The following is a 27,536-nucleotide window of genomic DNA, read 5'->3' as shown; positions in this document are numbered from 1 at the left end:
GCCACCATGCCCAGCTCGACGTCTTAACTTTTAAATTTATTCCTACATGAGATGATTTCAGTTATTGTAAACTGGATTCTATGTGGCCAAGAGTGGGAGAGTCTCGGGCGTCATTACGGTGTTGACCTGTAGGTGTCACTGTTGTTCAGTGCCATGTTGGAGCAGGTATGTTGAGCTTCCTAGATTCTAGGTCTCATTCTGGAAGTTTCTAGTCAGCAGAAATGTGCTGAGCTCACGGCCTCATTTTCATTAGCTCCCTTATGTTCCAGTGTAGGAGCAGCCATGATAAGCTAAATATGAACAGACCACCCAAAGGAAGTTCTTCTAACCATTATCACCTGGCAGTGTAGAACTCAGCCATCGATAAGTTTATTGGGGGCCTGAGTCTCAGTAGTTTACCCTGAAGCAATATCTGGTTGCAGGAGGAACCACAAACTGAGATTACTCGAGCACCACCCAAGAACAGACTATCCAAAGGAAATGCCTAACATTCCTGCCACTGTAGATAGGACCACCTGCCAGCACACATTCACCAGGACACCCCTAGACAAATTTCAGCCAGTCGGGGGTCTTGAACCTTTACTGCTATAAAAACTCAACTCTAACTGAGCTTGGGACTCTCGTTTATTCCAATACATTGAATGTGCGGAGAGCCCGAGTTTGCAAATTTGCATAAAATAAAGGCTCTTTGCTTTTACATACTGGACTCGGTCTCCTTCTTGGCTTTTTGGGTGGCTTTGTGGATTTGGGCATAACACCAGCACACTTCTTTTAGCCACACAGATCACCCCGCTCTATGGGTTAAGCCCCAAAGAGAAACATGATGTTTGCAATTGTGGGTTTCTATCTTTTAAGTTAAAAATATGATTATGGGGTCTGGATAGATGGCTCAGCAGCTAAGAGCATTGACTGTTCTTCCAGAGGTTCTGAGTTCAATTCCCAGCACCTGAATGGTGCCTCACAACTGTCTGACTCTAGTCCCAGTTGACTGTAGTCCCATGGGATCCAATGTCGTCTTTTGGCGGTCACGTATGCAGACAAAATACCCATATACAAGCCGGGTGGTGGTGATGCATGCCTTTAATAGTAGCACTTGGAAGGTAGAGGCAGGAGGATCTCTGTGAGTTTGAGTCAGCCTGATTTACATAGTGAGTTCTTGGCTGGGTATACCTGTTTGAGATTCAGTACACACACACACACACACACACACACACACACACACACGCGCGCGCGCGCGCGCGTCTGGGTCCTGATGGAACCAGTGTTTGCATCTGCATTGATGTTCGTGGCTCCTGTTAGCACCGAAGGCTGAGCAGATGTTCCTAGTCTGAGCTGACACCCGAGGCCATGTTGGTGTCTGAGGGTCATGCTGCTGCCAGGACCAGATTGGGGTGGCCTTCGCTGCCACCCAGGACCATGGTGATGTCTGAGCCTGAGTTTGGTCAGGGTTCATATCTGGGTCCATGGCCCTACTGCAGCCAGGGTCTGTGTTGATGTCTGTGGCTCCTGTTACCATTGAAGGCTATGTCACTGCCTGGGGTCTGGGCTGCCATCTGGGGCCATGCTGGAGTCTGAGGGATCACACTGCTGTTGGATCCATGCTGACTTGAGAATCCTGTGTTGTCACCCTGGGCGCATGGTGACATCCTAGTCCAAGCTACTGCTTCTGGCCATACCAGGTCCGTGGTCCTGTTGCAGCGGGGGTTCTGTGTTGATGTCCATTGCCTGTGTTACCACTGACACCCGTAAGAACCATGTGTTGAAGAATGGTTGAAATACCAGGGCTGTGCCAAGCTGGCCCCATCCCTCTGTGACCTGGGGAGAGCAGCCTCCGCTCATCAGAGAGCTGACCCCGCCCCTCTCTATGGGCGTGGGAGAGCTGGCTTGCCCCTCGCCTGAAGAGGGTGGTCCCATAAGCCTGGACTGACCAGCTCAGATACCACCCAGGCACACATCCAGGGTTTGGGTTGGCACTTCCCACCATCTACCCAATCTGTGAATGGAGCGCATGAAGAGATCCTGTTGAACCACAGCAATGGGATTGCCGTGACTCGGGGCGGCTGCAGGATATCCGAGAGGAGTTTCCTTGAGGGTCCAGTATCGATGGGATACCAGAAACTAGAGCCTTGAACCTGATACAGCACATTATCCAATGAATATTTGGAAGAGAAGCTGCTTGCACAAAGGGATGTATTGCATGATACACAGCAGCTCCCAGAGCCATTGAGACAAATGAAGAGGTGATGGAGAGGTGGGAAAGACAGAGGAGCCAAGTCAAGAACTTTTTGTTTTTAGCTGATATTCTTGTTTGTATTTTTTTGTTTTTGTTTTATTTTTATTGTTTTGGGGGGGTTCTCTGGGGGGAGGGGCAGATTCAGAGGGACTGGGAGATGGGTGGGATTGGGATGCAGGATATGAAATTCCCAAAGAATCAAAAAATTATGTTAAAAAGGTAAAATAAAAAATGATTAATGTGAGCTAGAGAGATGGCTCAGTGAGTCAGAGTTCTGCTAGTCCAGAGGACCCAAGTTGGGTTCCCAGCACCCATATGGTCACTCACAACCACCTGAACTCCAGTTTCAGGGAATCTAATGTCCTCTGAACACATATGGTAGATATGAACTAACTCATCCAGGCAAACACACACACGCGCGCGCGCACACACACACACACACACACACACACACACACACACATTTTGGTTTTTTGAGAGAGGGTTTCTCTGTGCAATCCTTGCTGTCCTGGAACTCATTCTGTGGACCAGGCTACTCTTGAACTGAGATGTTCTCCTGCCTCTGCTTCCTGAGTGTTGGGATTAAAGGAGTGCATCACACAGGGCATGTGCATTTTCTTTCTTTCTTTCTTTCTTTCTTTCTTTCTTTCTTTCTTTTTTTTTTTTTTTTTTTTTGAGAGAATCAAAATAGTGCCTGATTTTCCCTTGTCGGCTATGACAGTGAGCAGATGCTTGTAACTTCAGTCAGTGAGCACAAGTCCTTGAGATGGGATACTATGTTCCAGGTACAATTGCCTGTAACTTCTTGTTTACACAGAACAGTAGTTCTGCACACTGGTGTGAATGTGACTGTCCTCGCCAGTGGTAGACTGGGAAATGTGTGGGACTTCCTTAGCCTCACTTCCTGGGTAGATCAGAGACATGGATGGTGCTTGCTCAGCCTCACCTCACTGCTTTGGTCAGAGTTTCCAGCTGACCCTTGAATGACCTCAGGGGTACCGAATGTGCCAATCAGTGCTGGGATGTGGGCTACTGCTTCCCTATTGAGAGTCCCAGCAGCAAACCTGCCGAGTCAGATTCCATAGGATCAAGAGAAAAAAGAACAAATAAACAAAAGCCACCGCAATGTTTTGAGAGACAAGTTTGCCATAGTTTAGTGGCAGGTTGTTACCTAAAACAAAATAAACTCATAGTGTGTCACTCCCCAGGGTCTGCAGAAATCTTAGAGGAGATAAATTATTTTCAGGTTGGTTTACTGGAGGGCTTTGCTTGATTGAGAGCGAGAAATGAGACCTCACCCTTTCTTCCACTTAATCTCTGGAAAGCTTGGCTCTCAACTCAAGCCAGGCTGGAAGTCCCCACTCACTCCTGGTTACGTCTAAGATCTAGGTGGGACCTCTGGCTTCGGCTTCTGTCCTATGAGCCTAGAGTAGCCTTGAGACATGTCTGTGTGTGCATCTGTGCACGCGTGTGCATTTGTATGTACCTGTGGTGGTGGCCTTACCATTCTGTGAGAAATCAGGGCTGTCTAAGATTTGGGATTATTACAGATGGCAGTTGTTTTATTAAGTGATTATAAGGGGAAAAATCTAGAGCTGATGAGGGACTCAGTGAGTGAAGGTCAGAATTATGCGGCCGCTGGCTTCAGTTCTTTTCTTTTTGTGCCTGCATCTCACTGTGTAGCCTGAACTGGGACTCTCAGTGTAGACCAGGCTAGCCTCAAAATCATAGAGATCCACTCACCTCTTCCTTCCCAAACTCTGGGATTAAATGCTCTTGAAGAGGAGCTAGTGTGGAACATTCTAGTGGGTGAAATTGGCCTCAATTCCACTATGCAGCAGCAACAGCAGCCTGGGGTTTGTTTGAACCTGTATCACCATATCACCGTGCTCATTGTCTTGTAGAATCTTCTTCAAGTCTTCAGAACTGTGTCACTGTCCCCCTTGCAGTGAATATGAGATTATAATTATAATCATGCTGGCCGGGCGGTGGTGGCACACGCCTTTAATCCCAGCACTCGGGAGGCAGAGGCAGGCGGATCTCTGAGTTCGAGGCCAGCCTGGTCTACAAGAGCTAGTTCCAGGACAGGCTCTAGAAACTACAGGGAAACCCTGTCTCGAAAAACAAAACAAAAAACAACAACAACAACAAAAAATTATAATCATGCTGGCCTGCCCTATTACCTGGGTACCCTGTACCTTTAAGAGACACGCTCCCACTCCCAATCCCACCCAGGCAAGCTGGTCTCCATTCTTTCTTCCTTTCTCTCTCTCCCCACACACTCCCTACTTCCCCTTACTCTCCCAATACACGCTAAATAAACTCTCCTTACCCAAGCTCTCTCTGTATGGCGTATCTCTCTGTCCCCCCCTGTTCCCTCTACAGTCTCCCATTAGCTGTGGGAGAGAGAGAGAGAGAGAGAGAGAGAGAGAGAGAGAGAGAGAGAGAGAGAGAGAGAGAGAGAGAGAGGAGAGCACACATAAGAGTGGTAACTGGGAATGGTTTGGGCTTTTGAAACTTCAAAACCCACCCCCAGTGACATACTCCTCCAATAAGTCTTTACCTCCTAATCCTTCCCAACCAGTTTCACCAACCATGGACTGAGCATTCAAATATATGAGCCTATGGGGCCGTTCTCATTCAAACCACTGTAGGTACTATGTTTATCACTGGTACCCAACACTGAAAAAAAATAAAAAAATGATAATTATCAAACAGTGAATAAAGGAGTATTTGGGAGACACTATACAGTTCATGAAAACCAAATTCACAGGATACGGCATTTAAATCTGAATGTTCCCTACAGACTCAGCCGGCGGAGGTTGTACGCATTCCTGGGTGTTGTTCGTATGCCTTTGAAGATTTTACCTGGCTGACAGTCATTTCTCTCTTGGCCATGTGGTGAACAGCCTCCAGCACATTCTCTTAGTACCATGATGCTCTGTCTAAGTGTGTGGGGCCAGGAAGCCATGGCCTGGCCCCGTGAGATGGTGAGCCAAAATGATCGTCCTTATGTAAGCTGTTCTCTCGGGTTCTTTGTTCTGGCACAGGAAAGAAATCAAAGCTTGCTCATGCTCCTGCATTTCCTCATAGCGAGGGTTTAAACAGTACGGATACACAGGAGGACAAACATTTATACAAGAAGCTTCCAGACTTGCAAGGAAGCAGAAAGGTTGGTCAAGTGTTAGCCCCAATCAGCTAGTCCTGGCTGTCTGGTCACCTTTGCTAGCTCTGCCACTGTTTATTTAATTTTTTAATTTTAATTTTCACATGTATGGGTGTTTTGCCTGGCATGTGTCTGTGTATGTGCATGCCTGTTATTCAAGGAGGCCAGAAGAAGGCATCAGATTTCCTGGTACTGGAGTCACAGATGATTGTGAGCAGCTACGTGGGTGCTGGGAATCAAATCCAGGTCCTCTAAAAGAGCAGCCAGTGTTCTTAACCACTGAGCCATCTCTCCAGCCCTCCGGCACTGTTTATGAAGCTGGAAGCAGAGGATGGGGGTGGCATTACTTGTCCTTTATAAATGTCATGGTCTGATTCATGAAAGTTTACCCAAATGTTAGGAAGTGGCCCATATGTAGAAAGCCTGAAGGTGCCAGGATAAAAGATTAAAGAAAAACATTGACTTAGAAATAGAAAACCTTGTATTTTTCCAGGAAGACCATGTATCTGGTTTTATGCAGCTCCTTTCATAGGAGGTGTGGCCGTGTGGAAATATTTACCTGGAGAAGAACCAAGAGGAAAGCTGAGAGCTTCTCAGTCATCGCTCTCAGGGGAAAAAGTACATCCTGCTTCCCCAGGTCCTCATCAGAGCGAAGTTTGGTGCCACGCCATAGCTTTGGAATCTTCAGCATTGTTCCCTTTTTTAAAATCACCTCTTCATTAGACAGAATTCAGGACACTGAACTCTTCCCATGTACAAGTGGGAGGATCTAGCTCTCCAGCCATGTTCTTTCCTTCTCTGACTAAACCAGGGGAGCGGATATTCCTGAGACCTTCCTTCTTGAGGCCATAGTGGATGTAGAGGTGGGATTCCCACCGGCTTTTACATGGGCTCCCTGTGAAGGGGAAACTTAGTTTTTTATGTGACTTGTCCCAAATGACTACCAAATTATTTTAGAAACTCGCTTTCATATGATTTGTTATTTTATTTTTTGTATGTGTTCATGAGTAACATATGTTTGTGTGTGTGTGCAGGTGTATATGTATGTGTGCACAGAGGCTGGGGGTCAGCACTGAGTGTCATCCTCATTATCGAGATGGAGTCTCTCACTGAGTCTGGAGCTCACTGATTCATCTAGATTGGCTAGCTAGCAGACATGAAGGATTCCCTACTTATGCCTCTCCAGTGCCAGGACGACAGGCATATGCTCCTGTGCCTGGTTTTTTGTGGGATCCCAACTTAGGTCCTCATGCTGTATAGCAACTACTTGCTGAATGGACCGCTTTTAAATGAATGACTATTGCTGATATTGAAGCACTGATATAGGAAGGTGAGTACTTGAGAGTCTCAAGCCTCTTGAAATATTTATATGCACTGTCATTTACCTAAAAATCTTCATTCAAGGGGCTGGAGAGATAGCTCATCAGGTAACAGTACCTGCAACCATAGCCGATGACCCGACTTGAGTTTAATCTGGGGCATTCACATGCTACACAGTGTAAGGAGAGAAATGACTCCCACATGTTGGCTCTCTGACCTCCATACATGTGCCAGGGCATATGTGTGTCTACATACTACACCCCCCCCCACACACATGCATGCGCGTGCATGCGCGCGCGCACACACACACAAAGGCATATATTAAACATAATTTAAAAGCTTCACACAGAGACATGCATATGAAATAAATAAAATGCAATTAAAGAAACTCCGTTCAGAAATCCATGTAGGCTCTAGGGACGTAACTCAGTTGGTAGAGGACCTGTCTACTACTCCCAACACTGCATATCTGGATGTGGGAGAGACCACCTGTAACCCAGCACTTGACATGTAGAAGCAGGAAAATCAGGCGGTTGACGTCATCTTTGGCAAAATATCAGGCTTGAGGCCAGCCTGAGCCACATGCGACTTTGTCTCAAAAACACAAATCCATCTGGGCAAAAGGAAGACCTTAGTTCCATGGTGTGGGTTTGGAGGAAGTGGAGCTGGAGGGCAGCATCCTGCCCTGCCCACTGAGGCACAAAAGGGTATGAATCACCACTGAGGTAGCCTTTAGGTTTCCCAAGGATCAAAAGGCTGTATATGCTGACCCGAAATGCATGCACTTCTCTGATCAAGCGTGCTAATAGGATTCTGGTCACAGGGCGCCATCTGAGCACAGGAAGAGATCACGTGACTGGACTTAACACACTAAAGACTGCATATTTTGTGTGGGTGAAGAGTGGATGAATTAGTTTATACACTGATGATGGGAATGCATATTTAGGATAATAGGTTACCATTTCATTCTTTTTTATTTTTAAAGAATATTTATTTGTGTGTGTGTGTGTTTACAGATGCCTGAGAAGGCCAGAAGGCATTGGATGCCCTGAAGTTATAGGTGATTGCAAGCTGCCTGACATGGCTACTGGGAACTGAACTCAAGTCCTCTGAAACAAACAAACAAACAAACAAACAAACAAAAACCAGTGTGTGTTTTGGACTCATCTCTTCAGTCCAGTTCTTATTTCTTAAAAAGTTAATCATACACTTGCCATGAGATGCAGCCTTTCAATTCTTAGTTGTTTTCCAAGGAGAAATGAAAATATTAATACAGATTTGTACTAGAATGGTTACAGAACTTTTATTTCTACTATCTATTTATCTATCTATTTACCTATTATCTATCTACATACCTACACATCTATCATCTACCTACCTATTACCTATCTACCTACCTACATATCTACCTTCCAGCATATCTACTATCTACCTACCTACCTATCATCTACCTATCTACATATCTATCTACCTATCTACATATCTATCATTTATCTATCTATTATCTATCTACCTACCTACATATCTATCATCTATCTACCTACATGTCTGCCTGCCTGCCTATCTATCTATCTATCTATCTATCTATCTATCTATCTATCTATCTATCTATCTATCTTCTATCTTCTATCATCTATCTCTATCTATCATCTGTGTTTTGAGACAGGGTTTCTCTGTGTAGCCCTGACTGCCCTGAAACTCATTCACTTTGTAGACCAGGCTGGCCTAAAACTCTCATAGATCTATCTGCCTCTGCCTCCTGAGTGCTGGGACTAAAGATATGTACCACCAGCCCAGCTTACATATATTTTAAAAATATTTATTTTTATTTCAAGTGTATAAGCGTTTGCCTGCATGTATGTACGTGTACCACATATGTGCAGTGCCTACAGAGGCCAGAAGAGGGAGTTGTGATCCATATATACATAGCTAGGAAGGTATAGAATTCACTGTTATGCTCAAATGAGGGGACAAGGAGAGCAAGCGGATCCTTACATGGCCAGAGCCTGAGCATGCAGGAGAGAAGGAGCCTAAAGATGCTTGGAGCCAAATCTGCTTAGTTAGTCCACTGGCACATTGTAACAGGGAACATGGGAATGGAAACAAAGTAACCAGTGTTGCTCCACTAATTTATGCACACGTGGCAGAGGGATAGTCAGAAACGAACAAAGCAACACTCTCAGTGAGTATCTGTAGCTTTCTGGAGAGAGGAGAAGGGATGTTTCTGTCTATAATATTCTTAAAACAGATAGAAGGGGCTGGAGAGACAGCTCAGCAGTTAAGAGCACTTGCGGCTCTTGCAGAGGCCCTGTGTTTGGCTCTAAGCATCCACATGCTGGTTTACAATCATCTGTAACTACAATGCCAGGGAATCTGCTGCTCTCTTTTGGTCTCCATGGGCACCAGGCATGTATAAGGGATACAATCATACACGCAGGCAAAACAACTCACATACAAACTAAGATACACACATCTTTAAAACCTTAGGCGGAGTGATGGCAGGACAAATGGATGCACACTTCCCCATGCTGCATTTTCTCATACTTTGTGTGTATTAAGGCCACTTCCAGAAAGAATTGTCAAAGCGAGGCTTTCTGGCTAGATTCTCAAAGACCCAAAGGATAAGAGTTGTGTGATTCATAAAGACCCATTCATACAGGGGTTTTATCTGCAGACAAGGGCTACAAGGGCCATTTCATCCCCCATTTTTCAGGATCATATGCAGAATATTAGTGTAGTGGATGCTCTCTCTCTCTCTCTCTCTCTCTCTCTCTCTCTCTCTCTCTCTCTGTGTGTGTGTGTGTGTGTATGTGTTTATGGGGGGTGGGAGAGAGGGGGACTACATTAAGTGGTTAGAAATACAAAAGATAGGAAAAACCACAATAGAAAATGTGGTTTTCAGTCTTTCTGCCCACACTATTGAAAAGGCTTTGCTTCTAGACACAACGAAGACAGCCTGGACATCCGGGCTATATCAAAGATGCCGCAGCATTAAGCTGTATGGAGCAGCCTAAGCCCGAAACCCCAGCACCAGGGAAGCTGTGGTAGGGGACGGCAAGTGCGATGCTAGCCTCGGCTCTAGCAGTTAATCTAGCCACAGCATTAGTATCAGGATACATGCTTGGAAGCAATACATGAGGGGCTGTCAAGATGGCTCAGTGGGTAAAAGAGATTGCTGCCAAACCTAATAACCTGAATAGATTCCTGGGATCTATACGGGGAGAGACTCGACTCCTGCAAGCTGTCACCTGTTCGCTGCGCACATGTATGCCATCCCCTCTAATGAGATAAATGTAATAAAATGGGGGGGGGGATAAGTTCATGAAAGGATATTCTGGGCTGGTGAGATGGCGGGGACTCTAACAGGGAGGTGTGCAAATGGTGACAAAGTTCCACAACGTACCTTTCTTAAAAACTGCTCAACTGGGCGGTGGTAACGCACACCTTTAAACCCAGCAGTCGGGAGGCAGAGGCAGGTGGACCTCTTTAGAGTTCAAAGCCAATCTGGTCTACAGAGTGAGTTCCAAGACAGCCAGGTCTGTTTCACAGAGAAACCCTGTCTCAAAAACAAAACAAAACAAAACAAAAAAACCCCAAAGCCACACCAAAACAAAACAACCTGTTCTGCTACAGAAAGTTTCCAAGACGGAGGCTGAGTGTGACACGTGGCTTTAATCCCAGTACTTGGAAGGCAGAGGTCGGTAGACCCCTGTGAGTCAAAGAATAGCTTGGTTTATAGCAGGTTCCAGAAAGAGCTACATAATAAGACCCTTTCTCAAAAAAAAAAAAAATCCTTCCACGCAAAACTGCTATCTACCTGGTTATTGCTTTAAGACGCATCTCTAGATGGCAGAGCCCTTAACAGTGGGGCCAGGGAGATCTGAGTGGGTAAAGGTGCTCGCAGAGCAAGCCACATGATCTAAGTTTATCCCTGGGAGCTGTGGTTCAGAGAGAACTGACTCCCGGAAGCTGTTCTCGCTGACCTGCTCGTGTGCACAAATACACACACGCAGATAAAATTAAAAAGCAAAACAAAGCAAACCACGTTACCTGTTAGGAGGGAAACTGCTGACCAGCAAAGCTGCGTGTTTTCGAAGCTTCACAGGCACTTTGGCCTTGGATAATTTCAGTCTCATGAGTAAAATGGGCAAGAGGACGGCAAACACCTCATAAAATGTCAATTAAACTTAGGACTCAAACACTCGTCTACTGAATTCAAAGCGCATTTTCTTTCCTTGATACCATTATAATGCCACCCTCAATTTTCTTTCATTCTTTTTTTTTTTTTAATATTTGAAATAAATCCTCTGTGGCCGTGGCGGTGGAGAGTATAGTATGAAGCTGAGAGTCCTAGTGTGGAGGCAAGGAGATGTAAAAAGCACAGCAAGCCTTAGGTAAAAGAATTTACAAACCCAGGAAACAGTTGAGTGTTTTAGCCAATGAGTATTTATTAAAAGCCAGTGCCCCGGGCACAGTTACCCAGCGGGCTGACAAGTTCAAAGGACGTAACCGATCCACTTATTAGCTTATCTGATTAAACAAAGTACATTTCACAGAAATGATTATAAAACGCATTGCAGAGAGAATGGTTTATACTTACAGATCTTACGGTACCCTAAATAATTATTAATAAAAAAAACCCATCCAACCCATACTGTAAGTAAAGTTAGCAAACCACCACTTATTGCTTTATTGTAGGAGAAGGGCGTTCGATTACCATGCTGACATGGAGCTGAGAGAGCAACACAGACATCCCTGTTCCAAACTGCCACCGTAGCCCACTACAATCTTAAAAACAGTACTTTTCCATACCATAGTAAATCACGATCACAAAACTTTTGGCTTAAAGATTTTGGTTTCGGAGCGAATCTAATTCAGTATTTCCATCTCCCCACCCTCAAGGATTCCTGATCGGAGGTAGGGGAGGAGAATCACTCCGATTAAGTACTAGACCCGGGGAACAAAACAGCGTAACACAAACGGAACATTTAATTCACTTTATCAGACGCGCTTACAAAACGGAACTGAGAAACTGAAACGCACAGATGAAAGAAATCTGGACATAAAGAGTAGGGAGCAAAATAGAGTCAAAAACACAGGGGTTCGAAGCAAGTCTGCCCATCTGGAGCTATTCAGTGCCTTGTTGGAGGCGCATGGCTAATTCTTTAAAGGACCGTTATTGAGTTTGTCGGTCTACGGCGTACCCCTTAGGTCTGAAGGTTGGTTGGGACGTGAAGGGAGCGAAGAGGAGGCTGGGCAGGGCTGAAAAGCATGGAGTGCAGGGTTTACTGACGCTACAGGCGTCCTCCAGAACCTTGCTCACCTTCCGAGATGGGTCTGTTTTCTTCAGGCAGCAGCAGAGACAAGGTCAACTTTTATTACACAAAAGCAAAATCATTCCCTTTCCCACCCCTTTCTGAGCTGGAGACCTCCTAGCGCGAACACAGCTGGATTCTCAGTCTCTTGCGCCTCTGGCCAGCAGGGGGCGCATAACAGACTCTCTCGGGAAGCACCTTCTTCAAGGGAAAACATGAGGTATTATGTTGGCCCCAGGATCTGGTCACTCAGTCACCATTCTCAAGCAGCTTTTGTAAGTTGTTTTGTATCTTGAAACAATAAAAGAGATGCCATTGTTAGAAATAACAGTATGTATCTTAAGAGTCTATTTGCTATGGCGGGGAAATGCTAGACCTTTTTCTACCCAGAATAAAAAGCTACGTGGAGGTTAAATTTAAATAAAGCTCCACCCTGTGTTTTTAAGTAGCATCATGATGTTTAGCAGTTCTAGAACACGTTTCTTTGCATAACATCCACAGAAGACTGGCTTCCAGAAAGACCAACTACGCCATGTGTCTACAGTTTGCAGTTAGGTATTAAAATGCTCTCAGAAAACACAGAACAGGTGAGTTTTAAGGAATTCGGAGCAAGAGATTCTGAACGACCAATAATATGATTGGGTAGAGAACCCTGTGAATAAAAAAAGAACATACTCTACGGCCTGGTATTTGTGTCCTTCCCCCCCCCCCCCCTCCCGCCAAAGAAAAACTCATGCTGAAATGGAATCCCCAAAGTCCTGTGCCGATGGTATTTTAAGGTGGGGCTTTACTAAGAGTTGCATTCGAGCCTTGGTAATACGTGACAACCAAGTTTAGCAAGCTTGTTCTGTCTCACCAGGGCATCCCCATCAGCAGGAAGTCCTTCACTAGGTATGCCCTCCCTACTTTGAACTTCCCAACCTCCGGAAAGGAAAGCTTAATAAACCCCTTCTCTTTAATAAATGACCCAATCGTAGCATCCTGTTAGCACTATAGACCAAACTAAGACCCTGCTGGGAGGAGTCTACGATATCCTACAGGCAGGCAGACTCGGGGTATGCAGAAAGAAAGGGCCTCTAGGATGAGGGTGAGGTACTGATGGATTTGTGTCATCCCATACACAGGCTGGGTCTGCAGAAGAAACTGAGGGCAAGGAAGGAGGAAAAGTCACAGGACTATGTACACAGGTAGCAAGGGACTCAAATTTAGGTTCTTCCTACTATATTACTCTACCATCAATGGCCCTTCCAGTCCTAAGAAAATAATTACTTCTTTACCCATTAAAAAAAACATTCTTGGGGGAGAGGGGCTGCTGGAAAGATGGTTTAGTATGTTAAGAGTGCAGCGCACAACGCCTGTCTGCACTCTATGCGCTACCATACGGTTTGCGAGCTTTGGGCAAGGGGCTGGAAGTTGAAACATACAAAGACACACAGAGAGATGGAGAAATGCGGACCTCTAGAGACTGGTAAAAAGCCCTATATTCAATAGCACCATGGAGGCTTATATACCCAACAGTCAGGTGGGCCAACAGGTGAAAACCTTATCCGCTGATCCTCAAGGCCAAGGCAACACGTTCTCGTGAGGCAGAGCTGGTAAACAACTTTGACACAGCTTTCAGTAACTCAAATCAGAAGGAAAGTAAAGATCTCTAGCAAGGAAGAGCAGCTGGAGGCCAGGACTCCAAATATTCCCAACATAAGAGAATGTTTTGCTCTTGCAGAGAACCCTGGTTTGGTTGCCAGCAGCCACATCAGGTGGCTTTCAATTGCCTGCAACTCCAGTTCCGGGTGATGTAATGCCCTCTTCTGCCTCAAGGGGGCACTTGCCCACATGTATTGCACATACATACATGTAGGCAAACACTGGTCCACTAAAGTAAAAACAAATCTGAAAGCACTCTGAGCTGGTGGGATGGCTCAGCAGATGTCCCAGCTAGCTTCAGTGTCACCTCGTCACTTATTGGAGACACCTGGGAAAGGGGACCCTGAGTTGAGGAACTGCCTCAGTCAGGCTGGCACAACCCCAACTGTGAGACATTTTCTTTTTAATTAATTTTTTCTCATTTATTTTATATACCGACCATAGTTTTCCTTCCCTCCTCTCCCGTTCCCTCCTCAGACATTTCTTAATTGGCTATTGATGTAGGAAGACCCAACTCAGAGGGAGATGCCATTCCTAGGCAGGTGAGCCTGGGAATATGAGACGTAACTAAGATCTGAGCTCCCAGCACCCAAATGGTAGCTCACTACTGTCTGTAACTCCAGTTTTGAGATGTGTGTGTTTGTGTGTGCATGCCTCCAACTCCTTCTTCTGGCCTCTACATACACTGCATATATAAAGTGCAAATACAGAGTCAAAACACTTAGATACATAAAATAATTAAAAAAAAAAAATCTAAAAAAAATGGGGGTGGGGAGAGATGCCTCAGTGGGTCAGAGTACTGGCTGCTTTTGCAGAGGACCTGGTTTTGGTTTCCAGCATCCACAAAGTGGCTTACAGCTGTCTGTAGCAGCTATAGGGCATCTGGTACTCTCTTCTGTTCTCCCTAGGCACCAGGCCCACATGTGGTGCTTGCATATACATGCAGGCAAAATACTCAGACACATAAAATAAAATAAGTCTCAGAAAGAGAGAAAGGCTGGCTGGGTGGTGGTGGTGCACACCTTTAATCCTAGCACTTGGGAGGCAGAGGCAGGTGGATCTCTGTCAGTTCGAGGCCAGCGTGGGCTACAGCGTGAGTTCCAGGACAGCCAGAGCTACACAGAGAAACCCTGTCTTGAAAGAAGAGAGAGAAAGGAAGGTAACTGAGCAGGCTAGTAGGCAGCATTTCCTCTCTCATGGCCTCTGCTTCAGTTCCTTCCTTGGCTTCCCTGGATGATGGAGTGTAAGCTGAAATGAGCCTGTTGTGCCCCCGCCCCCCTGCTCAGTGTTCTATTACGGCAGCAGAGAGAAGCAAAACAGGACAGGGACCTATATCACTTTGCCTGTGGCTATCACAAAGGCCCTGCAGTAATTCTCAATGCTAGGCTACAAGCTTAGGGGCTAGTTCTGGCTGTCAAGCCTGACTACCTGAGTTTGAACCCTGGAACCCACATGGACTCCCACAAATTGTCTTCTGACTCCTACGTGTGCTCTGTGGTATCGAGTGCATGCACACACGCATGCTTGTGAGCACACACACACACGTGCAAATAAATGTGGAAAATAAGCTAACAATGCCAGGCAGTGGTGGCGCATGCCTTTAGCCCCAGAAATCAGGAGGCCAAGGCAGGCTGATCTCTGAGTTTGAGATCAGCCTGGTCTACAAAGTGAGTTTCAGAACAGCCAGGGATACACAGAGAGAGACCCCATCTTAAAAAAAGAAAAGAGAAAGAAACATACCTATAAAGACAAACAAAAAATCACAACACAAACAAAAGAGATAAATAAGCAAAACTCCAGCAGCCAATAAACATATTAAATGTTGATTCTCAGGAGTATTAGAAAATACAAATAGGGGCCATGGAGGTGGCTCCATGGGTAAAAATGCAGGCAGTGCAAGTTTGCTGAACTTCAGACCCACTAAAGAAAGAACTGACTCCCAAAAGTTGTCCTCTGACCCCTACCCGTGGTCAGGAACCCATGCGCACACACTCCTTATACTTCCTCACATCCCATAATAATAAACAGAAAATAGAAAACCCATAACAGGATTCAATTTCATGGTGTCAGATGTGTGGTCGGGGCCAGCATGGCGTGACTGGGAACGTGGGGCACCTGAGAGCAGACTTCGTGGGACTCGAAGGGGAGGTTACCCTTGGGTTTCCTGTGAAGGTGACCGAAGGGGCAGGGACAATAAACAGAAACAGGGAGCAGAGCTGCGGAATGACCATGAGGTTTAGGTACGACCAGTCTCTGACAGCAGAAAGGAATTGCGGCAAAGAGCTGAGTCATGCCTCAGGATTCCCCACAGTGCACCTCGGTCGGCCTTTTCATTTCCTGGCCTGTGCCAGGCAACAGCTCAAGCGCCTCTGGGAACATTTTGGCCCAGATCTACCTTTTACAGACTCTGCTTTGGGATACATGTGGTCTCCCTTCATTTCTTCTAGCGGTCTCCCTAGCGGCCCAGCTGGGCGTGGTTCGAGCCCCACACAGACATGCCAACTGTGGCTGGGGAACAGAGCTTTCTGTGGTGTCCCGGCAGTGCTTAGCACAGGCGGAGGGAGAAAAGGCGAGGGGAGGTGAAAGGATCCTGTGTGCTTCCAATCCAAAGGACAGCATTTACAAGCCAGAAGGAGCGAAACTGAAAAACAACAGTGTCCCCCACGCTGGAGAGCCCCAGGTAAAGGATTAGGGCAAAACCAAAGGAGTTACCAGATGGGAAAGGATGGAACTGTTTGAAAGGAGAAATAAACCCTGGTACTTAGGTGTATCTCTAGGACAGTTATGAATTACCCTCTTCTCATCCATCCTCTTAGAAGCTAAAGATAGAGTTGACCCAGGGAAGATATTCTGGAGACAGACGCATATGAGCACTAAATCAGAAGAAAGATTTACTTATTGTTAGGATTGAACCCACACCCTCTTGAGTGCTAAAGACACTTTCTACCACTGAGCCAATCCTATGCAGAGGATCCCCTACCCCCCAAGACAGGATTTCTCTGTGTAGCTGGGGCTATCCTAGAACTCACTTTGTACACCAGGCTGGCTAGAACTGGCTAGAGATCCTCTTGCCCCTGCTTCCCAAGAGCTAGGATTAAAGGCGTGTGTTACCATACCCAGGTTTTTTAAAAATGATTTTATTCATTATTGTATTTTATGTGCCTTGGTGCTTTGTTTGCACATACATACATGTCTATGTGAAGGTGTCGGATCTCCTGGAACGGGAGTTACAGACAGGTGTGAGCTGCCATGTGGATGCTGGGAACTGAACCCATGTCCTCTGGAAGAGCAGCCAGTGTGCCCTTACCTGCTGAGCTGTGTCTGCAGCCCCTAAAGCAAGCAGGAGACTTCTAACCACAACGTGGCCAGTGGTTCAAATTCTAGGCCCTCAGATAACAGCCTTCTACCCGGAGCAAGGTAATGTAAAACTTTACTTCTTATGAGCCAAGGTAGTAAGAGGGATTAAACACCATATTCACGTGAGCGGAGTCTCCACTCTGCGGCGAGTCAGGAGTCTCTCCTTGACTCCCTAACGCATCCCTCCACGAACCCCAGGGCCACTGATCACTGACCAGTGGTCTGATGTCCAGCCAGGGACACAAAAGACAGAGCAACCAGATCATCATTTTGTGGGTGGGGAGATTAAATTCTATTTCTTTATGGAACTAAAATAGGACAGTGGCCATCGAAAGGAATGACGAGGTTGCCCCTGTACTCGGGAAAGATCGACTTTACCTTTTCTAATTTCACTATGTTAGCTGTGAGCTCCTGGCAGAGGGCCTCTACATTCAACTGCACTTGTGATCCCAGTCCTGATGGGACTGGCTGCCTGTGGGGGAAAAGAGAAACATCAGTTAGTGCAACCACAGCAAAGAAAGGCATAGGCTGTTAAGTCTGAATGGAAAACTATAGGCTAGAGGAGAGGAGCAGCGAGTGCTTCGTAGGAACGGATCCTTGGTGTTTCCCAAGGAGGACTCTAAACTTAGGACAGTTGGTACGCTAATCCGAAGAGCAAGCACTGGGAAGCCATCTTACTCAGTACTGTAGGGCTCCGCCATGGACGTCAGGGACCCCAGGCGCTCCTCCAGAGTGTTAATTCTGTGTCTCATGTAGAAGGTCGACATGATCAGTGTACAGACACTAGAGGGGCAACGAGACATTTCCAATACGTTACTGGCCGGGAACCGATGTTTAAAAAACAATGAACTCGAGCATTTTCAAAAAATAATCAAAGGCCTAGGAGACTTTAATAAGGTCTAAGTGGAGGGGCTGAAGAGATACCTCAGCAGTTAAGAGCACTGGCTGCTCTTCCAGAGGACCTGAGTTTGATTCCTGGTACCCACAGGGCGGCTCACACTGTAACTCCAGTTCCAGAGGATCCAGTGCCTTCTGGCCTCTGTGGGTGCCGGGTGTGCATGTGGTGTACAGACATACATGCAGGCAAATCATTCAAATGAAATCAAAAATAGAAAAGTCATAATAAGAAATAAAGCCAAAGAAAGAAAATGGAAAGTTTATTTTAAAAATTTCACAGCAAGGGTACTTAAAATCCTGGCACCCACGTCCTCAAAGAGAGAAAAAAAAAAAGGCCATTCTTATAGGATTGCTCAAGGCCAGACCCAAGCAGGATGGCTAAGTCGAAACTCCCATCCTTTTTAGCACTCTCTTCCTCTGGTCCAGGAGCCTGAGCAGAGAGCAGCAAACTCTGTTCCCTGGAGAGTCACAAATTCCTTGCTTTAATGGGGACCAGATGAACATATTTATCCCCCTCCGGTATGAGAGACACTCTAGACCTGAACTGGCTCTTCTCAGAAAAGCAATTGGTTGGAGATTGGAAGCTGATTGAAATGCTAAAAGAGTCTGTGCCTAAGCTGTCAGTAAAATCTTGAAGTTATTTTGGCTTCAGTTCAGAAGAAGTTGAACACACAGAAAAATAAATAAGCAGAACAAAGATGCTTCGGGAGTTACTGACTGTTGCTTAGTCCTCGGTTCTGTGGCTGATTCAGCACACTGATTCTGAAAAGCTAACCTAAGCCTGGGGGGGGGGGGGACATTAAAAAAACATCCGAGAAGGAAACGGAAATTGCCAAGAAAAATATGTGGGTTGTGTCAGCACCAGTGGGATTTACAATGACTCCTGGCAATGTGAAGAGATTATTCATGGGCAAAACAGGATCATTTGCATAAACCACTTGGAATAAACACATCTACTTACATAACTGCATAGAATATAAGAATATGGCGAAGAGTTGGGCATTTCGGAGACTTGACGCTATGCAAAACACCGATAGCTTCTGACGGGCCTGTTGAGGGGAAACCAAAAGAGCAACAATTTAGCGCCCTGGTATACTTCTTTCACTTAGCAGTATTTCAACAGGGAAGAGGTACTCGAGACAGGTTCATCCCCAGGTGGAAGGGAAGTTTAGTGGAAGCTTCCTCCTTGGTATTTTAACCAGTAGGTTCATTTGTTCCCCCAAGTCATTTTATCTAATAATATATATTTGACAGGCTTCTTTCTGCCAAATATTGTATTGGGTGGGTGGGTGGGGCAATGTTACAATGTAACACCACTATTATTATTATTGTTGTTGTTAATAAGTAAGAAACAAGTCAGTAGCAAGTTTAACCACCAACTTTTAGTTCATAATCTCCACGTACTGAGACTAACGCAGCAACTTCCACCGTGACTCCTGGTAAAGTTCAGAACCAGGAACTAACTACTTATTGAATTAGTAAGTGGGATTTGACATGCAGAGACCAAAAGGAGGAAGGAAGCGAGGGACCCTGGGAGGCAACCATGGTGTGAAGCACTTTACTGGCTACCAACAGAGGTCGCTTTCCTGTCCATACCCTGCTCCTCACCGTGCGCAGGCAGGCTCTTGGCTTTCCCATCTGGCGCTCTGTTCCCGTGCGCATCTGTCCGAGGTGGTTTTGCTTCTCCCTTGGTGACATTCAGAACTGTTTGGGACTCGGTCACGTGGAAGTCTGTCAAGAAAATGAAGCGAGGTCAGTTTGCTCCCCAGTATATTTAAAAATCCTGGGATCAGCTACAAAACCCGTGATTCCTTTATCTACACGATGGCCACGTTGTGAAGCTCTCATGAGTGGGATGTGGGGGCCTGGAGACTGAAACCCAGAGTTCACCAGGAAATAAAATGATGCAGGGTCACGGGGTCGGCATCCACAGGTACAAAGTATACAATAGTCTCCTATTTATCACTATTACTGACATAGGTGAGGAACTTCACGCTGATCTCTGTCAGGCACCCTAGTTTATCAGCGTAAGAGATGTTTGTTAAATAAGGACAAAGGAGATGGATTTTGCCACAGAGGCAATTCACTTCCTTAGGATCCCTCTCCCCAGATTTCCTTTGCAACCGTTAACTGGGAAGAGAAGGGTGGGCCTTGTTTTGTGTTTTGAAGAGGGCAAAGGGAGGGTTCTTTGTGGGGCACGGAACTTGAATCAGGACACAATTTCCCCAGACCTCGGGAGTTCTCGGACTCTGGAGTCTGGGAGCCGGAGCTGCTGTATCCTTCCATGTCTTGCCTTCGTCGTCGAACCACTCCATCCAGGTCTGAGAATTCATCATTGAAATCCTGAGGGGAGGCAGCGAAGTGAGGAGACAGGCAAGCCTTTGTAAACTCCAGCAGCCCTGCTTAGGCCTGACCCATAAAATATGGAAATGAAGCATGGATTACCACACCCACTAGGATTTTCCTAACCTGGGAGTATCTGGTTACGGAAACTGAGACTCTTCTGCATGGTTAGAATTCTATTAACAAATAGCACACGGCTGGGTAGAAACAAATGTCCAGAGAAAGCACTGGATGGCTGGTGAGAGACTGAGAATCTCAGGAGCACTGAGCCCGGAAGAATCTGACTGTCGCAGACAGCGTCAGAGAAGAAGAGTGGACAGACAGCTTAAATCCATTCAAATATGTAGATAAAAGTATTGCAAATTATAATTTAAAAAAATGACAGTGGGCACAGGAAAGAAAAAAAATCACTGCCAGAAAATCAGACTGGGAAAAGAGGCTGCAACCTTTAAAGTTAGATCGGATCAGGGTGGGCTATGGTCCACGGGACAGGAAGTGGACAGGGAGAAAAGGTCACCGAGCAGAGCGTTTTAATTTGCATTCTACTGGCTTCCCTTAGTGTTTAACACTAAGGAGACACTTGGTGTTCCCAGCTGGCCCTGGCAAAGGCAGAATTAGGCTGAGCTCTTAACAGTTTAGCGGCCAACTGAGGAAATACTCATCTGGTAAGCAAATGAGCATCGTTTGTGTTTGAGTTTGCTGCCTTTGGGTCACCTCAACATTCATTAGATTCCTTACAATGATGTATAGGGAAAGGAAAGTTGAAAATTTGATTGATTTATACTTAATTTAACTCTTGGAGACAGGGTCTCCTTCTATATCAGGCTGGTCTCAAAGTCTCAATGTGAACTGAGAATGACTTTTAATCTTGGACCCTTCTGCCTCAACCCCTACCGGTATGAGCCACCATGCCTGCTTTGTTTGGTGCTGGGGACAGATTCCACGGCTTTGTGCTACCGCCCAGTTTGAAAAGTGAAGAACTTGGGTCTCTTCAACTTAATCATGCAGGCTCATTGTGCATGGGGCAGTGTGCAAAACGCATGGTACACAGGGATCCAGTGACTCTCCCACCCATGTGGCGAGGCTAGCATCAGTGGATGAAAGAAGTGGCTCAGGCGGGAAGGAACTTGCCTGAGGATAGACTCCAGCTAGGTGGGCCCATGTTGGACACCGTGCTTGCTGAATTCTAAGGCATCTTGTGTGTACTTTGTACCACCCAGGGCTGTGGATCATCATGGTGACTTAAGAGGGTGGAAAGCCCCTCTAATTGGAGAAGCCTCAGGAAATGCAGTCATGTGACACATAGCCTCTTGTGTTTGTCTGTTTTCTTATATATATTTTATATAAGGTTTTGTGTTTTCTTATATAAATTTTAAAATTACATTTAGTGTGTATGTGTGTGTGCATGCATGCTCACATGCTTTTGTCGTAATGATTTTAAGGTCCATCCAAGTGGTAGCATGTATCAGCACTTCAGTTCCTTTTTACGAGGGGGTAATACTCCACTGTCTACTATATTAAAGACATTCCATTACAGGGTTTTATCCTACTTTGGGGCTATTATGAAAAATACTGTTATAAACATTCCTTTTTACTTTTGAGACAAGGTTTTGCTATGTATTTCTAGCATGGCCTGTGTAGCCCAGTCTGGCCTAAAACTCACAGCAATCCTCCCGTTTCAACCCCCCAAGTACTGGGGTTACAGGTGTATGCCATCACACCAAGATAAACTTTCTTGTTCAAATTTTTATGTAAACATGTTTTAATTACTAGCTTTTCAAAATGCAAAAGAAGATTCACAGATGTTGAAACTATGGGTTTTTTATTTTTATTTTTACCTTTTAAAGACAGGGTTTCTCTGTATAGCCCTGGCCAGAACTTACTCTGTAGACCAAGCTGGCCTCATACTCGGAGATCCATCTGCCTCTGCTTCCTGAGTGGCGGGATTAAAGGAGTGTGCCACCACTACCTAGCTGAAACTATGGGTTTGTATTGCTTGATTCAAGGCAAACATTTATCAGTAATCAGTGTGGGGTCAATGGTTTATATGATATTGTTAGAAAAACAAAATTCTATTATTGATTGGTATCGCATGCAAATGGGAGACACCACACACAACAAAGCTGATAAGCAAACGAAACAAGATCTTATGCACCTCTAGTCTCATGACCACATTTCTTCTCTGTACAGAACAACCCATAGATTACTAGAAAAAATGTTAGTGGCCTCCTCTGGTTGTCTGCTTCTGGGGAGACAAGCTGTGCCCTGCAGCTGTCCCCAACTACACTGGTCACGAGTTCTTCCTGCCCTGACTATGGTGTGAACACAGGGTAGCTGTGGCTCCATCCTTGGCTCATGCATTTAGATCACTCTCGGGGCAGCTTACCAGAGGCAGAGACGAAGGGCGAACTGTCTCGAAACTGTTTCCAATAGAAGATGGGTTGGGGCTGTTACCGACACTGGTGTTCTGAAAGCATAGGAACAAAATGAAAACCCAGATCAACTATAGATGTTAAGAAATACCAAAGAAAGACGGCATAGAGTTCTGACGTCACACGTACCTCCAAATGTCCACACACAGATTTGAGCAGTTTGTATGTTGAGTCTCTGGAGAGCAGGGAAACAAATATGAACTGGAAAATGAAGTGCAATCAAGAGTTTAGAGTTCAAAACATACTCGTCATGTAGGTTTTGTGTTTTCTTATATAAATTTTAAAATTACATTTAGTGTGTGTGTGTGTGTGTGTGTGCATGCATGCACACATGTGTGCCACGGTGTCCCTGTGGAAACCAGAAGACAACTCTTTTCACCATGTGGTCTTAAAGGCATGGTACAGACATGCCTTATCAGCTGAGTCATCTTTTTGGCCCTTAGCTTTTATATTTTCAAACGATAAAGACCTTCACTTTAACTGTATAACCTCGGTTTTTTTTTTTTACCTGAACATGCAATTTTTATTTTCTTTTTTTTACTAAAACAAGTACATTCCCCCATGTGTCTTTTTTTTTTCTTTCCTTTTGAGGCAGGGTCTCATGTGACCCAGGTTGGTATTAAACTCGCTATCAGCTAAAGATGATCTTGAACTCTTGATGGTTCTGCCTCCACCCCTGCCAAGCGCAGAGATCACAGATAGCTGCCACCATTCCAGTCTACGTGATGCTGGGGATTGGACCCAGGCCTTCATTCATGCTGCTAGAATTTCATTCATGTGGCTCTCCCAATGGAGCCACACCTCCAGCTCCTTATATCCCAGTTATTACAGTATAAAACCCCCAAACTCAATTTAAGCATAATTTAAAAAAATGGAGCAAAATGAAGGCTCCCAAAGGATGACATGGGTGCCCCCTAAAAACAGAGATGGGAGGGCAGAGCACTGAGGCAAGGCTGGTGATACAGGCTGGGTCCTCCAAAGCCCCCTCCCCGCTAGAGCATTTTGTTTCTGAAGGTATTTTGTGCATCCTGGAGGAGGCCTGCTTTCTCTGCTCTGACCTAGATTTCTGGAGAAAACGTCCCAGCGGCTCTACCAGGGTTGCTCTTGTTCACGTGAATTCCAGGTTCTTCCTTGAACTCATATGGAGATCCACCCCCTGACCCAATGCTGGTGAGTTATGGAGGAAAAAATAAAAATCAAAGCTAGCCAAATATTTTGGAAGCAAACGACATATGGAAAGATTTCACGTCTGTGTAAATGGTACATCTACAAGATTTGAAAAGCTGCGATTTTCTCATGGGTGTGTCATGGAGTCTTTTCAGACTGACCGACCCCTCTCATTGGCTACCGAGAGAATGATGCAATCTCCAAGTCAGTATCACTGCATTCCAGAGTGAGGGCATTGTGGGCTCCAGCACTGGACAGATCTAGGTACAGAGCTAGCTCTGATACTATTAGAGTTAACAATGGGGAACCGCTCAAGCACGCTTTCCGTATGGGGTGCGTACAAATAAATCAGAAAACAGAGAAAGCCCTTAATGTACACCTGGCTGTTGGGAGCTGTGAAATCCCCCACCCCCCTCCAGATCCTGAATTTCTGGCAAACAACTTGTAATGCTTGCAGCTGCTCTGAGCACGAGACCCTCAGGAGTTCCTGATGGCAGGAGAGTGGTTTCTGGTGCGTTTGGCTGGGACGTGGCTATCAGCGGCTTTGGTACACAATAAAGGAGGCATTCCTGTTTCAAGGATGACCCGTGTCTCTGTGTGTTTATGTGTTTCAATCTCCAGCCCCTTGCCCGGTTCACAAACTGTACCGTAGCGCAGACGGGCGTGGTGCGCTACACCTGGCAAAGAGTAAGTGCTTGGTAGCTATTTGTATTGAAAAAAGGGCATGTTAATTTGTTTTCTAGCTTATCAGAATCCTTCCTTCCTATCTATCTATCTATCTATCTATCTATCTATTATCCATCCATCCATCCATCCATCCATCTGTCTATCTATCATCTATTTCTAACAACTGTCTATCTTACTACATAATCCAGTCTGGCCTCAAACTTATGATTCTCCTGAGTTAGCTCCTAAGTACAGAGATTAGAGATGTGCACACTTGGCCAGAATAGCTGTTATTTTTTTCTTTTCTCATTCATACTCAGTTATCTAGTACGGAAGTTCAAAGTAGCCTTTACGCTTTCACAGAAAGAATAGGTGAAGCAAATGTCTAAATGGAAATGTTTCTGGCTGTGTGTGTTCAGGGCAGTCTAGTTCAGGAGTTAGTCCAGCACCTTGGTATAGAAGAGAGGCTGTGTGTGTGTGTATGTGTGTGTGCATATGAGCATGTGTGTGTGAGCAGGTTATGTGTGAGCATGTAATGTGTATATATGAGCATGTTGTGGTGCATGTTCAGAGGATAACGTGCTGGACTCGGTTCTCTCCTATCACCTGGGTCCTGGGCGTGGAACTCAGATCTTTAGGCTTGGTGGCACGCCTGGCTCACCTTTGGATTAGAAAAAACTCTCAAATTAATTCATTTAGTGTGCACATGTGTGCTCGAGTTCATGTGTGCATGTTCCTGTCACCTGTGAGACTGGGGGCCAAACTTAGACTGTCAGGCTTTGCCAGTCCCTTTACTTGCTGAGCTGCCACACTAGCCCAGGTTTCTCTCTCTCTCTCTCTCTCTCTCTCTCTCTCTCTCTCTCTCTCTCCTCTCTCTCTCTCTCTCTCTCTCTCTCTCTCTCTCTTTCTCTCTTGTTTGTTTGTTTTTGTTTTTAACACAAGGCCTCTCTCTGTAGCCCTGGCTGTCCTGGGACTCGTGATTTAGACCAGGCTAACTTTGAACTCGCAGAGTGCCGGGATGAAAGGCATGGACCACCATACCAAGTCCAAGCTTTTATTTCCTTTTCCCTTTTAAACTTAGTTTTAATCTATTATTATTATTACAAGCATGCATATGTGTGTATGATACATGCGTGGACATATGCACACTACAGTGTACAGATGTAGAGGTCAAAGCACTGTGTTATTTTGGGATTCTGGGGACTGAATGCCAGCTGTTAGGCTTGCACAGTTAGCACTCTTACCCACGAAGCCATCTTGCCAGGCTCCTGCGTCTGTTTTTAAAGAATAAATCTTTTATTGGTGTCAACTGGACGGTGAGGAAACACTGTTAGCACACAGTAGGTTCCATGCATCCAACATACTTTTCAGAGTTGTCCTAGGCACGATGCATGTTTAGCGTTTGTCTGCTCTGATGTTCCTGTAAATTTGCTATTGAAACGCACTAATTATAACAGTGCCACACAAGGACAAGAGTAGCAGCGAAGGAGAAGAAAACAACAACAGACAAAAGGTGGTCCTGCGATGCTGTACTCACCCTGTCTGTCACTGTCGCGATGATCAAGGCGTTTGGCACCAGAAGGGCAGTTTTGGTTTTCTTTATCAGGGTGACCGAGAAAACTGGGATAGAGATCTGAAACAGAACCATCCAGTCAATGCCAGCTCAGACCTGACACAGAGCGTTTCAGATCTACACCTGGCTAAAGACACCAGCAGCGGGCTTCAGGAGGAAGAGTGAAGCTGGGAGCGGTGGGGACATCACTGAGCTGTTCAGACTGGGGTTTCTAAAGCCACAGGGCACGGCTGGGAAGCTCTAGACACGGTAACAGAACACAGCATCTACCCTGATGTTCAGGCAGCCGAGCTCAAGGCTGCTCAGAGGCCTAGCGCTTATGGGATCTGCTCTGGATTCGGTTTTGGGGTGGAACACACGTGGGTGGGGAAAACATGCTGGAAAGAAGTCTTGAACCTGAATTTAGTCCCGTACTGTTTACATGACCTGCTCAGCCTGACACGCCATCTATGCAAAGCTTCTCCCTCCCGATTTACAAGTACCGACAGCCTTTCTTAATACTCTGAAAGTTTTTTTCTGGATTCAATAAGATAAGGTGCTCAAAATATGCCTAAGAATAACGTACAATAAGCATATATAAAAAGCAACATGAAGCATGCTGCCCTCCAGAACTAACATCGGCATAATAGAGAACACCCGTTATATTTGTCGAGTGGTCCTTACAGGATTACCAGTGGTTATAGGGAGGATGTTTAGCTTTAGTATATTCATTTCAAAGAGAGTTCATCACTGGTGACTTCATGGGTATGAAATGGCTTATTCATAATCTCGAGGCACAGTAGGTGAAAACTCGCTGAGGTCATGCAAAGCAGGAAGGTGACCTCTGACCTCTGGCTGCCTGGAACTGTGTTACGAAGCCAGAGTTCACAGACACGGAAGGCCTTTTTCTTGTTTGTAGGACAGTTTTAGAAAGCTGTGTCTCAGGAAACTGCCACTTCCTCATCATGGAGGTGTTCTCAAGCTCTGAGTGTCTGGCCTGTATCTCAGCTCAAATTTGTGTTTAACAGAGAATTCAAGGCAGCCACACCAGAGCATATTTGAGGTCATGGGGCTCTGACTTCCATAGACAAAGGCTTGTACATGCGAGTTCCAGGTCCCTTGTGCCTGGCAAGAGTTAAGACACCAATTTACAAACCTGTTGTTCTAGTAACTGCTATGATTATAGCAAAAATGGTTAAGTTTTAAAAGATTTCCCCCCTGCCCCTAGAGTGGGGTAACTGTTTGAGGCAGGGTCATATACAGTAGGTTAGGCTTCCCTGGAACTTACTTATTATAGCCCAAACTGCTGTCAAACTCCTGGAAGCCCTCCTGCTAGAATTACAGGGCTGAGCCACCACACCCAGCTACGTGTTTTGGTTTTGAATGAATGCTTTCCCCAGAAATGCACAGAAACAACTTTAATGTCTCTGATGATGCTGCGTGG

General features: G+C 45.6%; 1 protein-coding gene across 2 annotated transcripts in view; it reads right to left on the bottom strand.

Moving 5' to 3' along the window:
- Nucleotides 1-11,147: 11,147 nt before the first annotated feature.
- Gramd2b (GRAM domain containing 2B) overlaps nt 11,148-27,536 on the bottom strand; it is an 89,926-nt gene continuing 73,537 nt past the window's right edge. For both annotated transcript variants that reach the window (XM_038329755.2, XM_038329756.2), the window contains exons 6-14: nt 26,078-26,173; nt 22,837-22,908; nt 22,662-22,742; nt 20,164-20,275; nt 19,541-19,663; nt 18,894-18,981; nt 17,714-17,818; nt 17,414-17,507; nt 11,148-12,325 (exon numbers count right to left, since the gene is read on the bottom strand). In XM_038329755.2, coding sequence (XP_038185683.1) covers nt 12,284-12,325; nt 17,414-17,507; nt 17,714-17,818; nt 18,894-18,981; nt 19,541-19,663; nt 20,164-20,275; nt 22,662-22,742; nt 22,837-22,908; nt 26,078-26,173 — 813 coding nt within the window. In that variant the 3' untranslated portion in view covers nt 11,148-12,283. The remainder of the gene's footprint in view (nt 12,326-17,413; nt 17,508-17,713; nt 17,819-18,893; nt 18,982-19,540; nt 19,664-20,163; nt 20,276-22,661; nt 22,743-22,836; nt 22,909-26,077; nt 26,174-27,536) is intronic.

The sequence above is a fragment of the Arvicola amphibius genome, chromosome 5, assembly GCF_903992535.2.
Source record: "Arvicola amphibius chromosome 5, mArvAmp1.2, whole genome shotgun sequence".
Lineage (NCBI taxonomy): Eukaryota > Metazoa > Chordata > Mammalia > Rodentia > Cricetidae > Arvicola > Arvicola amphibius.
The sequence above is the reverse complement of the archived record's forward strand: the minus strand, read 5'-3'. Positions and strand labels throughout refer to the sequence as shown.